The sequence below is a fragment of the Artemia sp. Qi Xiang Cuo genome, chromosome 16 (genome assembly GCF_049724085.1).
Source record: "Artemia sp. Qi Xiang Cuo chromosome 16, ASM4972408v1, whole genome shotgun sequence".
NCBI lineage: Eukaryota > Metazoa > Arthropoda > Branchiopoda > Anostraca > Artemiidae > Artemia > Artemia sp. Qi Xiang Cuo.
Genome location: NC_142809.1, coordinates 38,212,172 through 38,224,774, shown reverse-complemented (window position 1 = coordinate 38,224,774; position 12,603 = coordinate 38,212,172). Strand labels below are relative to the sequence as shown.

The 12,603-nt window shown below is 39.0% G+C and overlaps 1 protein-coding gene across 2 annotated transcripts in view; it reads left to right on the top strand.

Moving 5' to 3' along the window:
* The window catches only part of LOC148942878 (proton-coupled folate transporter-like), a 94,405-nt gene that overhangs the window by 47,614 nt on the left and 34,188 nt on the right, over positions 1–12,603 (top strand). For both annotated transcript variants that reach the window (XM_089102177.1, XM_089102176.1), the window contains exon 4: positions 6,658–6,741. In XM_089102177.1, coding sequence (XP_088958303.1) covers positions 6,658–6,741 — 84 coding nt within the window. The remainder of the gene's footprint in view (positions 1–6,657; positions 6,742–12,603) is intronic.

Sequence of the window (12,603 nt, the reverse complement as noted above, 5' to 3'; positions counted from 1 at the left end):
GCCGGGGGGAGGGCCTTGGGCACCGGGTGGGTCCTGGGGGCGCGCGATGGGCGTGGGGGGGCCCCGCGTAGGGCATTTGGGGGTCGGGGGGGGCCTTTGGGGCGCCGGTGGCCCTTTGGGAGCTTGGGGGGCCTTTGAGTGTCCGGGGGGACAGTTGGGAGCCTGGGGGACATTTGTGGCCTGGGGATGGCATTGGGGGGGCGGGGGGGGCGTGTGGGGGACCGGTGGAGGGCCTTTGGGAGTTTGGGGGGCTTTGAGGACCGGGGGCTTCCTTCGGGGTTGGGGTAGGAGGATTGGAACCCTTTGGGGTTGGGTTAGAGGACCTCACAACACTGTTCAAATGAAACTTGTGTATTATAACGACCACACTCAAAACCTCCTCCAAAATCTCTTCAAAAATCTTCTTTTAAAATGTCTCTATCTGTTTCGCCGAAATAGTTCCATAACCTGTCTAAAACGGTTTCAACCAAATAATCACTAAACGTAAATTCAGCGTGTTCCTTTGTTATTGGCATCTCTGTGCTAATGCATTTCAAATTAATATGAAACCTTCTCGCGCGCTAAAACAATTCATCGCTAAGATATTTCTTGCCTAATTGTTTCCATGGCCGTGGGTTATTAATATTCTTTGGAGTTCGACCAAAAGAGTTGTTCCCAAGGCAAAGACATTAATGATATGGATCTATTCCTGGAGAAATGTTTCTAGGCGGAAATTTTTAAAGTCTGACAGATGATGTCATTGATTGATTGATCTGTCAAGAAGGGGAAATTAATTTGGTGTTTCTAAGGGGAATTATTGATTCACGATAGGTGAATTGAGGTCGACTGCACTGGTGTTCCAAGGTCGATGTTGTTGTAAGTGCATGCTCTCAGCGAATGTCAAGGTCATTGTTGTTGTTGTTGACACACTTCGATTACGCAATCAAGTTTTCGGAAATTCACTTCCCCTTCGAGTCCTAGATCAATAACATTGTTCCCGTTAGAATTCAATGCGCATGTGCAACCTTCGTCCCGGAGCTATTACACATATAAACATCAAATAACTCGATCCTGGAAAAAGAGGTCATTGACCCCATTAACCACGTGTTCTCCCTAATGACTCTATGCCCATATATGGACTCCCCGTGGGAGCTCATGAGGCATCTCTACTGCAGTTTCACTGCAGCTCTCTGTCGCGCTGTTTTTACGGACACATCAATTTCCGGTTTTATGGGCATCTTCGGGGCTAATGGTGGTTTCTAATCTTCTCTTTGCTTTCCCACGAGTAACCATTTTGTGCTTTTGGTTTGGCCAAGCCGCGTTCTTGTTATTGCTGTATCCGAAATTTACAGTTTGAAAATTTTGAATTCCCGGGGCTTGGGGGTTAACTTGCTGAGTCTGCGATCTGGGCACAATACTAGGTTTAGCAGCCAACATTTCCACCCTGCCTGTGACTTGGCCATAATAAAATGTTTGGCCCTCAATCAAAAGGCTAGTTCTTCTTAATTTGGCGTCTTGTCCACGCGACAAAGCCTCATTCAGCATTGGTTGAAGCTCTTGGCGAGATTTACTTTCTAAATTTGTTATAATCCGGTGCTACTGAAATATCAAACTTTTTTAAAAGCCGGCCACTACGTAGGATTATGTCGCGAAGTGCCCGATTATTAAATTTCACGAAAATAGGGCGCACCGCACCTGGTTTACTTTTTCCCAAGTGAAAAACATCCTTCAAATCACGCCTGGTCAAACTAAGCTGGGGTAAATAGCGGTTTATTGCCGCCATAACTTCTTCTACTAGACTACTTGGAGGTGGGTTTACTGACTTCAAATTATAAATTATCAGATTTTGCTGTTTAATTTCTCTTTCAAGTTGCTCCGACCTTTTCTTTTCTTCAAATAGTAGGTTCCGCAGCTGGTTGATTCGGATCTTACTGCATCATCCCGTCTGCCTGTCTCAGTTTTGAGGGCCGCTAATTCCGATTCGATCGCAGAAACGCTATTGGCAACGTCTTAAATCTGATTTTATTTAGCATCCATTTGCGACAATTTTTCAAGGATTGCTGCGATCCCGGTTGATTCCGCCATTTCCAAAATTATCGTTCAACCCCTTCCAAAAATAATATGTTAAAAACTTACAGCAGGAAACAAAACTTACTCGCAAGGGGGTAATTAAATCCCCCCACTTTCCAACAATGTCTTGCAATAATCACGTCTGCCAATACTATAGTGTTTATCCAAAGAACGAAAAGTCACTTGTAACTTTAATCCTGTTCTAGACACTTTCGCAATCACCGAATTAATTATATTTTCAAACAATCCAGGTCAACTATTTCACATAGATGTTTACGATTTGAAATCTAGCTCGAGACTGATCTAGTTCGATATAAATAATATACAGCATGATCACGGCTTAGTGATTTTTGGCTACTACATTCTCGGCGCGTACAAACAGCTCCTCCCATTAATCTGCCATCAGCATTCCAGTGTGTGATACCCTGAAACACGTATTTTCGTAGAAACCTTGTCAAAATGCCTTTGAAGTCAACTCGAGGCTTCGAAACCTACTTGTAATTTCTAAAAACATCTAATAATAACATTGCACTACTAATTACCGATGTTTATATGTGTATTGGAATTAATTAATTTAAAATCAGATTCTTTAAAATTTAGTGTTACAAAGGTGAAGCCATGCTTTGCGTTCAAGTGAAATCTGACTTGTCTATAAGTGAAAAAATCGAACGTCGCTTATGTTTATACTTGTTTAAATGTTCTCCGGAGCACTTGCATCTCGGTTCGGCTTTGCATAATGGTTGAGATAGGGAATGATCATACTATGTTATATTTATATACAGTGGCTCTTACGGTTCGTTCGCTTCTCCAAGATGACCAAAGTCTCCCAAAAGTGGGAGTATTCCGAGGTCTAGTATATTTATAATTTTGGCTTGGGGGGGGGGGGTAAACCGAAGGACACTATGTGTTTTCTGGTCTTCGAAGTAGCACGTCTGCAATGTCATGGAAGCCGCTGGGGGGATATAGTTGAAATGTTTAGGTTCTTTTGGAGATAGGAAGGAGGGAGGGATTTTGGTAAGGGAAATTCAAATTTAGTCTTGGAAGGAGAGTAGGACTAATAAATTTTTGTCTCCAGTCCGTCCATAAATAATGTTTTTGCGCTATAAGCTTCTATGAGACACATAATTTATGGACTTTTAATTATCTAGATAGATGAAAAGACGTTATACACTGCCAGATTGTCAGTGCAATATATCACTGCCAGACCTATTCCTGAGCAATATCTCAGGAATAGCTTAGGCTATAAAATTGACATTTTCATGGAATGTTGGGGGGAAGCGGGTGGACGATGACATTAGCTTGGAGAAAAGGGTGGAGCTAAATCGAAAAACACTTATGAAGCCAAGCTATCAAAATACCATATTTGCAATACATCGGGAACGGATGTATTGCAAAAGAAAGTCTTTTCGAGAAAGTCTTAAATAGACCCAGACCTGACAATCCAGAAGTAGTACCTGACAAACCGTTTTTACAAATTGACGTAAGTACTGAACCCCCCCCCCCCCCCAAGCACTGAAGAAGTGACGACAGCTGTGAAAAAGCTGAAAAATGGACGGGCACCTGGAGTAGATGGGATCACGGCAGAGATGCTGAAGGTGTCCCTTCGAGCATGCATAACCGTTTGGACTGCTCTCCTAGTGGCCATCTGGAATTGCGAAAAAGTTCCAAAAGACTGGACCAAAGGTATACTAGTAAAGCTCTTCAAGAATGGCGATGCGTTAGTCTGTGACAACTGGAGGGGCATCAACCTAACGTCTTTGCCTAGCAAAATACTAGCCACAGTCATACTACAACGCCTAAGAGCAGCCCTAGATTCACACCTCAGAGAAGAGCAACAGGGGTTCCGACCTGGCAGGTCTTGCTCTGACCTTATTTTCATTCTAAGGCTGATGATGGAAGAGTCAAGAGAATGGAACAAAAAGATGTACCTGCTCTTAATTGATTTTGAAAAGGCATTCGATTCTATCGACCGAGCTACTTTATGAAAGATTCTAAAATATTATGGAGTACCTGATAAACTAGTCAAAATGATAATGGCACTTTATGAAGATAGTGAATGCTGCATTCGCACAGATAATGGGGACACGCGTTTCTTCAAGATAATGTCTGGAGTCAAACAAAGTTATTTCCTATCCCCGTTCCTGTTTGTTATTGTAATGGACTATATTCTACGGCAGTCTTCAGGCTGTGGAGTGAAGATTAGCAGCCAGCAGATCTCGGATCTGGACTTCGCAGATGACGTTGTTCTTCTCAATGAAGTGAAATAGCGACTTCAGCTACTACTCGACGCCATAGATGAAAAGGCCGAGAAAGTGGGACTTGCGGTGAATGTCAGTAAGACAAAGAACATAGCCACATCTCACTCCCCGCTGATACTAAAATGCAAAGGTAAAGCAATTGACCAGGTCAAAGAATTTAAGTATCTTGGGAGCTGGATTGAATATGATGGTGAAATAGCTAATGAAATTAAGAGGAGAATTGGACGCAACATCGGCTTTTAATAAATTGAAACCAGTTTGGCGCAGTAGTAAATACTCTCTGCGCTTAAAGCTCAGACTCCTAAATAGCAATGTGATGTCCATCTTCCTCTATCCTAGCGAATGCTGGAAATTAATTGTCCAACTGGAAAAACATGTCCTAGCTTTTGAGAACATGTGCCTTAGAAGGATCCTGAACATACCGTGGCAGGAAAAGGTCACCAACATAGAACTCCGTCGGCGAACCGGTCAGCCATTAGTTACTGACCTCTTAATGCGTAGGAGATGGACGTATATTGGTCATGTCCTTCGTATGCCAGAGGATCGACTCCCAAAAACAATATATGAGTGGTGCCCTGACGGGAGGCGGAAAAGAGGTCGTCAAAGACACACCCTACGACCCAGGACCTGAGAAGTGCGGAGCTGTCTCTTCAACCCCAGTGGGAGGATGTCACGGCTGCAGCTCAGTTCCGAGATGTCTGGCGAGGCTTCGTAGACGACCTATGAGCCATTCCTGGCTCTGGAGGATCTAAGGAAGTAAGGAAGGGAACGGAAATAAATGGGCTTAAGGGACCAGTTGAAACATTGATGGAATTCTGGATTGAGGAGGGGGCTGTCACATAAACTTAAAATTTTTACTTGGGGTACCAAGGGAAGCTTATCAATAAATTTTTGACGAATTTGCTTCTATTGATTCTTAGTGAGAACTATTATTTTTTATACTTATGCATCGGAAGCGTCAATTCCACGCCCTTTGCGCCAGCAATTGCTCTGAAGGATCTGTATCTTTTTTCTTTGTGATTATCTGCTTCGAAATTTCAGAATAAGAAGGCATCTCATTTAAAATTTCAGAGCAAGGGGAACTCAATCAGGAAGCTAATCTGGTTTTATTGATTGTTGACATCCTGGTTCTATTTTGATTTACTAAACACCACAAAACAACTCTTGTTAATAAATGAGCTCAAAATGTAGTTTAAACAAGCAAGCAGGCCAAAGATTATGAAGATTTTCAATCCATTTAATTGAGTGATAGTCTCCCTCCCCAATCATTAAAAATTCTAGCGTAAAACTATTATTAAAATTTGTTGCAGAGTTTTTTTTCCAGGGTTATAGTAAGCCAAAATCTTAAACAGAAAAACCGAAAAAAAATCTGTATAATTGTTCTTTTTCTTAACTAATAAAAAATTAAACAATCAGTTTCAATAAAAATGAAGAGAAATTAATGTAAAAGAAAAACTTTTCAAATGAAGAAGTTTTATCTGGAAAGTAAAAAGCTGAATTGAACCAAATACGAACAGAAATAACTTCTTATAATAATTCAAACAACAGAAAAAGCCACTGGAATACTTATTATAGATGTCCCGAAGGAATATTGAGAAAATCTTACGGTTTTCTTGCTAGGATTAAGGGAAAGTTTGATACAAGAACGCTGAGTAGGCTTTATAATTCATTCTTTGCACTCCATGTATTTTTCATTGCACCATTTTGGCCTGTTTTCACTCCAACTGAACGCAACCAAATCCTTTCTATCTTTTTTTTTTGATTTAGCAAATATTTACTTCAGTTCCCCATTTGGATTAGTTATATTTCTAGTAAACGGTCGGACAAAATAGTTGACTTTGCTTTTCATTTTATTAGGTCCAGTTGAGTAATTTTGCATTTTGTATCTTTAAAGTGTGAGAATTATGAGTTATAGCATGTTAAAGGGTTTATTAGGTCAGTTAAGGCATGTTTTCTATTATTAGTGAAATCATTTTTTCTTCTTTTTTTGCTTCGTGTTTTTGCTGAGTTGTCATTGTGTAGTTCTTGTCTTGTTTTTTTTTTATTTATTACTCTTCTAGCGTGCATTTTGTAAATAGAGGGTACAAATGAATTACCATTGTTATTATTAAATCACCATCAATGAATAAATGAGACCCAAAACGACTAAAAACTAAGTCAAACATAAAACAAACAAAAATTACTACAAATAGGAGTAGTGCTAAAGCCTTTTAAGCAGAAATAAATTATTAATCCCTATAGGCGCAAAATAATACTATTTCAAGCAGTCTACACAGCCTAAGCTTTTTAATTTTTTTTTTTGCTAAATACAAAGAACCATTTTATGTTTAACTTGCAACTTGTATTTTAGTGGCTGTGGTTTCAATGTTCAGCTCGCTCTGTATTCCAGTATTTCGAGCACAACTGTCAGTAATGGTGGATGCCAATGAACATGGTAGGAAATAATTTATTTAGAAACAATAAAACAGCAGTAGTCAATAATAAAACTGTAGAAAGCGACAGAACTGTGTAATACGCTGAAAATATATTTAAGAAAACGACGGTTGACATACTTTTTTTTTACTGGTGAGTATAATTTTGCTCCATCCTCAGTCGTTTTCTTTTTTTCTGTTTTAGTTCTCCCCCCATTTTCTTTTAACTTGTTTGATATGTATTTTTAAGGTGCAATGAAAATCCTTAACCACCGACAAATTTTTTCCCGTACACCAGTTCTTTCTCCTCTTTTATTCTCTGTCTCTGTCTTATTTTAGTTTGGTCAGTACCAGTATATATTTCTAAGGGCGGGGAGGTGCGAGACGTAAGGGTGCAAACTAAACTACTGATGAGTTCAATATTTTAGTCTTGAAATTTGAATTAAAAAAAAATAGAAAATGTGCAAATTCGTGTTTTGGGTTATATGTTACCCAACAAATTTTACCCAACTCAGTCGAAAAAAAATCAAGTTTTTTTCGACTGAGGGTGGGGAGCAACATTGAGACTTAAAACGAACAGAAATGATAACGTATATGGGGGGGTTCGCCCCCTTGTCGATACCTCGCTCTTTGCGCTAGGATTTTTTAGTACTTTCAAAAGAGCTATCCATAAATCCTACCACATTATAACAATTACCTTACTATTATTTAGCTATTATTTACTATTATTATTTAACTATTATTGCTGTAAAACTATTATTTTACTGAATATTTTAGTTGCTTTGCTTCATTTTTGTGTTAGTTTTTAACTAGATAATTTATATAAAGTAAATAGACTCATGATGAGATAGAATCATGATTGAATGTAGGTTGATTCATTCTTAACGGACATAACAAAATACTGAAACTTTGGATTTTGTTCAAAATCCAGCTAGTTTTGGGAATTAACAGGATTCGAACCCGTAATGAATAGAAGTTTGGTAAATATACAAACCGAATTCTGGCCCAAGCCTGTGTTGAAAAATGTAGAATAAGTTTTAGGAGACTTGTCAGTTTATCTGGCCTCCCACAGGCCATTCAGCTTGTCCCCAGGTGGCGATAGGGGAACGCTCTACAGATATGTAGGGTACCTCCATAGGAGGCACGGACCAAGGGGGGACCTTGTCCCTGGGGGTCCATAATAGAACCTGGGGCACCCTCGCCCGGGGACAAATACAGGCGGAGGAGGAGGAAGGCCCCTCAAATGTACACTCAAAAGGGCCCACTGGTTTGTCCACAAGTCCCATGAGTTGCAAACCTTCTCCCAGTAATGGGTTAAATTGCATGGTGATGTAGAACACCATCGCGGGAGGATCCTCCATAGGAGGACAACTGTGGCAGGGCGTAAGATCCAGATCTATGGACAACGGCCTCTGCAAAGGGCTGCCTCGACCTTTTCGGGATACCTGCAAGACTTGGGACCCTACCGTTCAGCTCTATTTCTACTTGGGGACTGGCACCCCTCGAGGAAATTACAGCATTATAAACAACACAACATTCACGTGGAATTCTGACTAATGAACAATTCTTCTGGGCTTGCATTGTTCTGATGTGTGTCTACGGGCGGAAAAACCTCTTCCGAGCTAAGTTATCTATTATGAGTTGCCTCCCCGTAGTGGCATAATATTTGCAGGCATGAATATGTAATGAGTCGGAGGTAATAGGCTTGAGACTGTCTGTGCAGGATTTCGAATCTTGCTGATAGAAGAGCATCGCCAAGTGCTGAAAACCATGTTGTGACCAAGATGGGCCCAGGATTGCACAAAGTCTCCGTTCAAGGAGGTTCCAGGGCCTTCTTACTTTCCGGTTCTAAGCCGGCTTAGGTACTTCGGTGTAGACTTGAGAAGATATGTGATCCCCGTCCTGCACTAGTATCCAGAATAATTGCTTTTCCTGAGGTAAAAATAATTTCAATGATTTAAAAAACATGAAAATTTGAACTTGGAATGTTACAACGTTAAAAAATGACTATCGTATCGACATTTTGACTTACGAATTCAGACGATTTGAGCTGGACTTATTAGGAGTTTCAGAAACTCATATCCCAGGGGTAGGACGCATGAAATTAGGTGATATAGAATTTGTTTAGTCAGGCAGGAAGGATGGGGTACATAGACAGGGAGTAGGGCTCATGAAGAATAAGGAAGCTACTAAGTCTTGTTTAGGCTGGGAAGGTATTAATAATAGAATACTAATTGCTCATTTTATGACTAGAAAGTTCAGGGTATCAGTTATAGTAGTATACGCCCCTGTAGAACCGACTGACGGAGATACTAGTGACTCAGATGAATTTTACTTACAGTTACAGGAGCAAATAGACAAGGCCCCAGGCAAAAATATGATGTTATTGCTGGGAGATTTTAACGCCCAGGTCGGTAGAAATAGGGATAGATGGTATCCCAGCCTAGGTAAATTTGGTGTAGGAAAAGAAAACAGTAATGGATACAGACTTTTATAATTTTGTAGGTATAACAATCTAGTTAAAACCAATACGGTGTTTGGTCATAAAATGGCTCATAAGTTAACATGGTATTCACGTGATGGTAAGACAGTAAACCTTATTGATTATGTTATAGTAAACCGAAGACTGACAGGATCAATACAAGATACTAGGGTATATAGGAGTGCTGCTATTGATGTTAAAATTAAAGATCACCATCTAGTCGTGTCGAGGCTGAATTTAAAGTAGAAATATCGGAAGGGTAACTACCTCCCAGGAAGCTTTGATATTGGTAGACTCCAGAATGGAAATTTGAGAGAAACTTTCCAGGAACAGTTGAATACTAAACTTGATAGTTTAAAATTTGACAGTGTGGAATATAGTTGAAATTATTTTAGAAAAATATTTATGAAGTTGCTGAAGGTGTCTTAGGGAAGAAAGCTGGGACTGCAGCTAAGAATATTAGTGAAAAAGCTTTATGTTTAATAGAAAGGAGAAAGGACTTGTACAAGAATTATCTGAGTGATAGATCGTATGAAAACAAAAGAAATGTAAAGAAAGTGGAGAAAGTATTAAAATATGAACTAAGGAAGTGTGAAATGGAGGCTATGGATAAAATTGCCGAGGATCTGGAAGATGCAGCTGGACGTCATAATAGTAAAATATTGTAATGGTGTTTTAACAAATTGAGAGGGAGAAGTCAATCCAGACTTGTCTCAGTTAAAGGTAGGAATAGGGTCGCAATTAGTGATAAGGAAAAAACTAATGAGAGATGGGCCAAACATTTTGTGAACTTACTTAACCGAGATAGTGTTGCAGGGAAAAATATAGAGGAAAATGAAAAAGTTTGTGATACCTTGGATGTGAAGGAAGATTTGTTTTGTGAGGAGGAATTAGCAACAGTACTAAAAGGATTAAAGAATAATAAGGCTCCTGGTGCTGATAGAGTGGTAGTAAGTTGCTTAGTAATAAGATACTTTTTAGACTGAGATATGCCATAGATAAAGTCTTAAGAGAAGAGCAATACGGTTTTAGAAAAGGTAGACGATGTATCGACTAAATTTTCACTCTTAGGTTAACAATTCAGAAGTGCCTGAGTTTTCATACGCATTTGGTCCTGAGTTTTATAGATTAAAAGCAAGCTTTCGATTCTGTTGATTGAAGAGCTTTAGTGAAGGTTTTATCCTTGTATGGTATACCAGACAAATACATTAAAGTGATTAGTGCTATGTACGAGAATAACACTGCTGCGGTTAAGGTAGGAAATGAGGTTAGCAGCTGGTTTTGTATTAAATTAAATTTTGTATAAAAACCAAGGAATCAAATGGGGAGGAAAAAGTCTCCTGGACTTGGATTATGCTGATGATTTAAACATCCTAGATGAAAGCGTGAGCAAAATGAATGAAGTTTTGGAGGTTTTGCGAGTTCAGGGTGCTAGAATTGGGCTGAAAATTAATGTTAGGAAGACTAAGTCACTAAGGCTAGGAATAAGTGAAGAAGAAAACGTGACGTTGAGTAATGAAAAGATTGATCAGGTGGGCAGCTTCACTTACCTTGGTAGTATTATTAGTAAAGATGGTGGGAGCAGTGAAGATGTTAAAAGTAGAATAGCCAAGGCTCAGGGTGTTTTTTCACAGTTAAAAAAAGTCTGGAAGAATTGGAAGATAAGTCTGCAAACCAAGATTAGAATATTAGAAGCTACAGTGATGACAGTGGTCAAATATGGCTCTGAAGCATGGGCGCTCCGAAAAGCGGATGAAGATTTGCTAGATGTTTTCCAGAGAATTGCTTAAGGATTGTTCTGGGTACCCAACTGACTGACTGTATTTCAAACAATAGGCTATACGAAAAATGTGGTTAAATACCGCTCTCTAGGGCTATAATAAAAGAAAGGTTGTAGTGGTTAGGGCACATTGTGCAGATGAAGGATGAGAGATTGCTAAAGATTGTTCTTTTCGGGCAACCATCTAGGGCTAAACAGAAAGCAGGTTGTCCCCGTCTGGGGTGGGAGGACGTCATAAAGAAAGATTTAAAGGAAAATGGAAACTTCGTGGGTGGGTGTAAAAAGGGAGGCTATGAATAGATTGGGGTGGAGGAGGAGCCTGCTTAGCTGTGTTGGCCTCAGGCGGCTTGGTGCTGCTGTGAGTTGTTAGTAGTAGTAGTAGTAAGGAAGGAGAGGTTCGAGACGTGATTGTGCAATGAACATCCTGAGCTCTTGAAAATACTCTTTTTATCCTCAACCCTTTTTTATCTTTTTTTATCTCTTTCATTTGTCATTTTATCTGTTTAACTCTTCCTTTTTGCATTTTAAGTTGGGCACGAGACATGAGGTGCTAATTAAAATCCTGAACTACAAATGCATTTTTTCGTCTTTAATTCCTTTCTTCCTTTGCGCTATCTATCTTTTACTTCTCTCCCTATCTTACTTTAATTCTTTAAGCTGTTTATGATAATTCACTAATTTTCTGATAATTCAAGCGTGTTTACGCATAAATGACGTGACAAAGCTATTTTATTACATGTAAGTGGACAAAATTATAAACCAAATGTGAAAAATTTTCAAATAGTATTAACGAAAACGGATTTCATGACCACAACGTGAAGATGTGTAAAGAAATATTTTCTGAAGTTCTATTGAATTTTGGGGTTTCTATGAAAAGTCGTCGGAAAGAAAATAAATATTCCAACGAAAAAATTTCTCAAATTTCGTCGTATTGATTTGATTTTATTTTCTATGTTTTATTGTTTTTCGTTTTTTATGTCTGGCCAGTGTGACCTAGGAGCTTGTGTGAATGTATATTCCCTTAAAAATGTGTTCGTTATTATTTTAAATAGGCATACTTAGCTTTAAAACTTTTGAGTAATTCAGTACATTGATTATTTTGCGGAAACTTTTTTTATATTAAAAAAACGTTAAGAATAACATGTAGCTAAGGCCTAAAAAGGAATGAAATGCTACTATGAAATACTCGTACATTGTTTTATCTTTCAATGCTGATATAGTTAGAAAACTTCTGAAAGTTTACAATTACTATCAAATAAAATCACAGTTTTTTTCATATCAAACAGTTCGTGGTAACTGGCTGTAAATAAGGAGCGACGCGGCTCAATAGTAACCGAAACCATACAAGACGGAATTTTGATATCTAAAGAATCGGCTTAATATGCTGATTCCAAATATATAAGATTCATTAAGTTTAGTGTAACCCGTCAAAAGTTACGAGCCTGAGAAAATATGCCTGATTTTCGATAAAGGGGGAAACACCCTCTAAAAATCAAGGAAACTTAAATCACACCATCAGATTCAGCGTATTAGAGAACCCTATATTAGAAGTTTCAAGCTTTTGTGTTTTTGCCAGAAGCAAGATCATCGATGTGTGTGTGTGTTTTTTTTTTCTCCATGGGT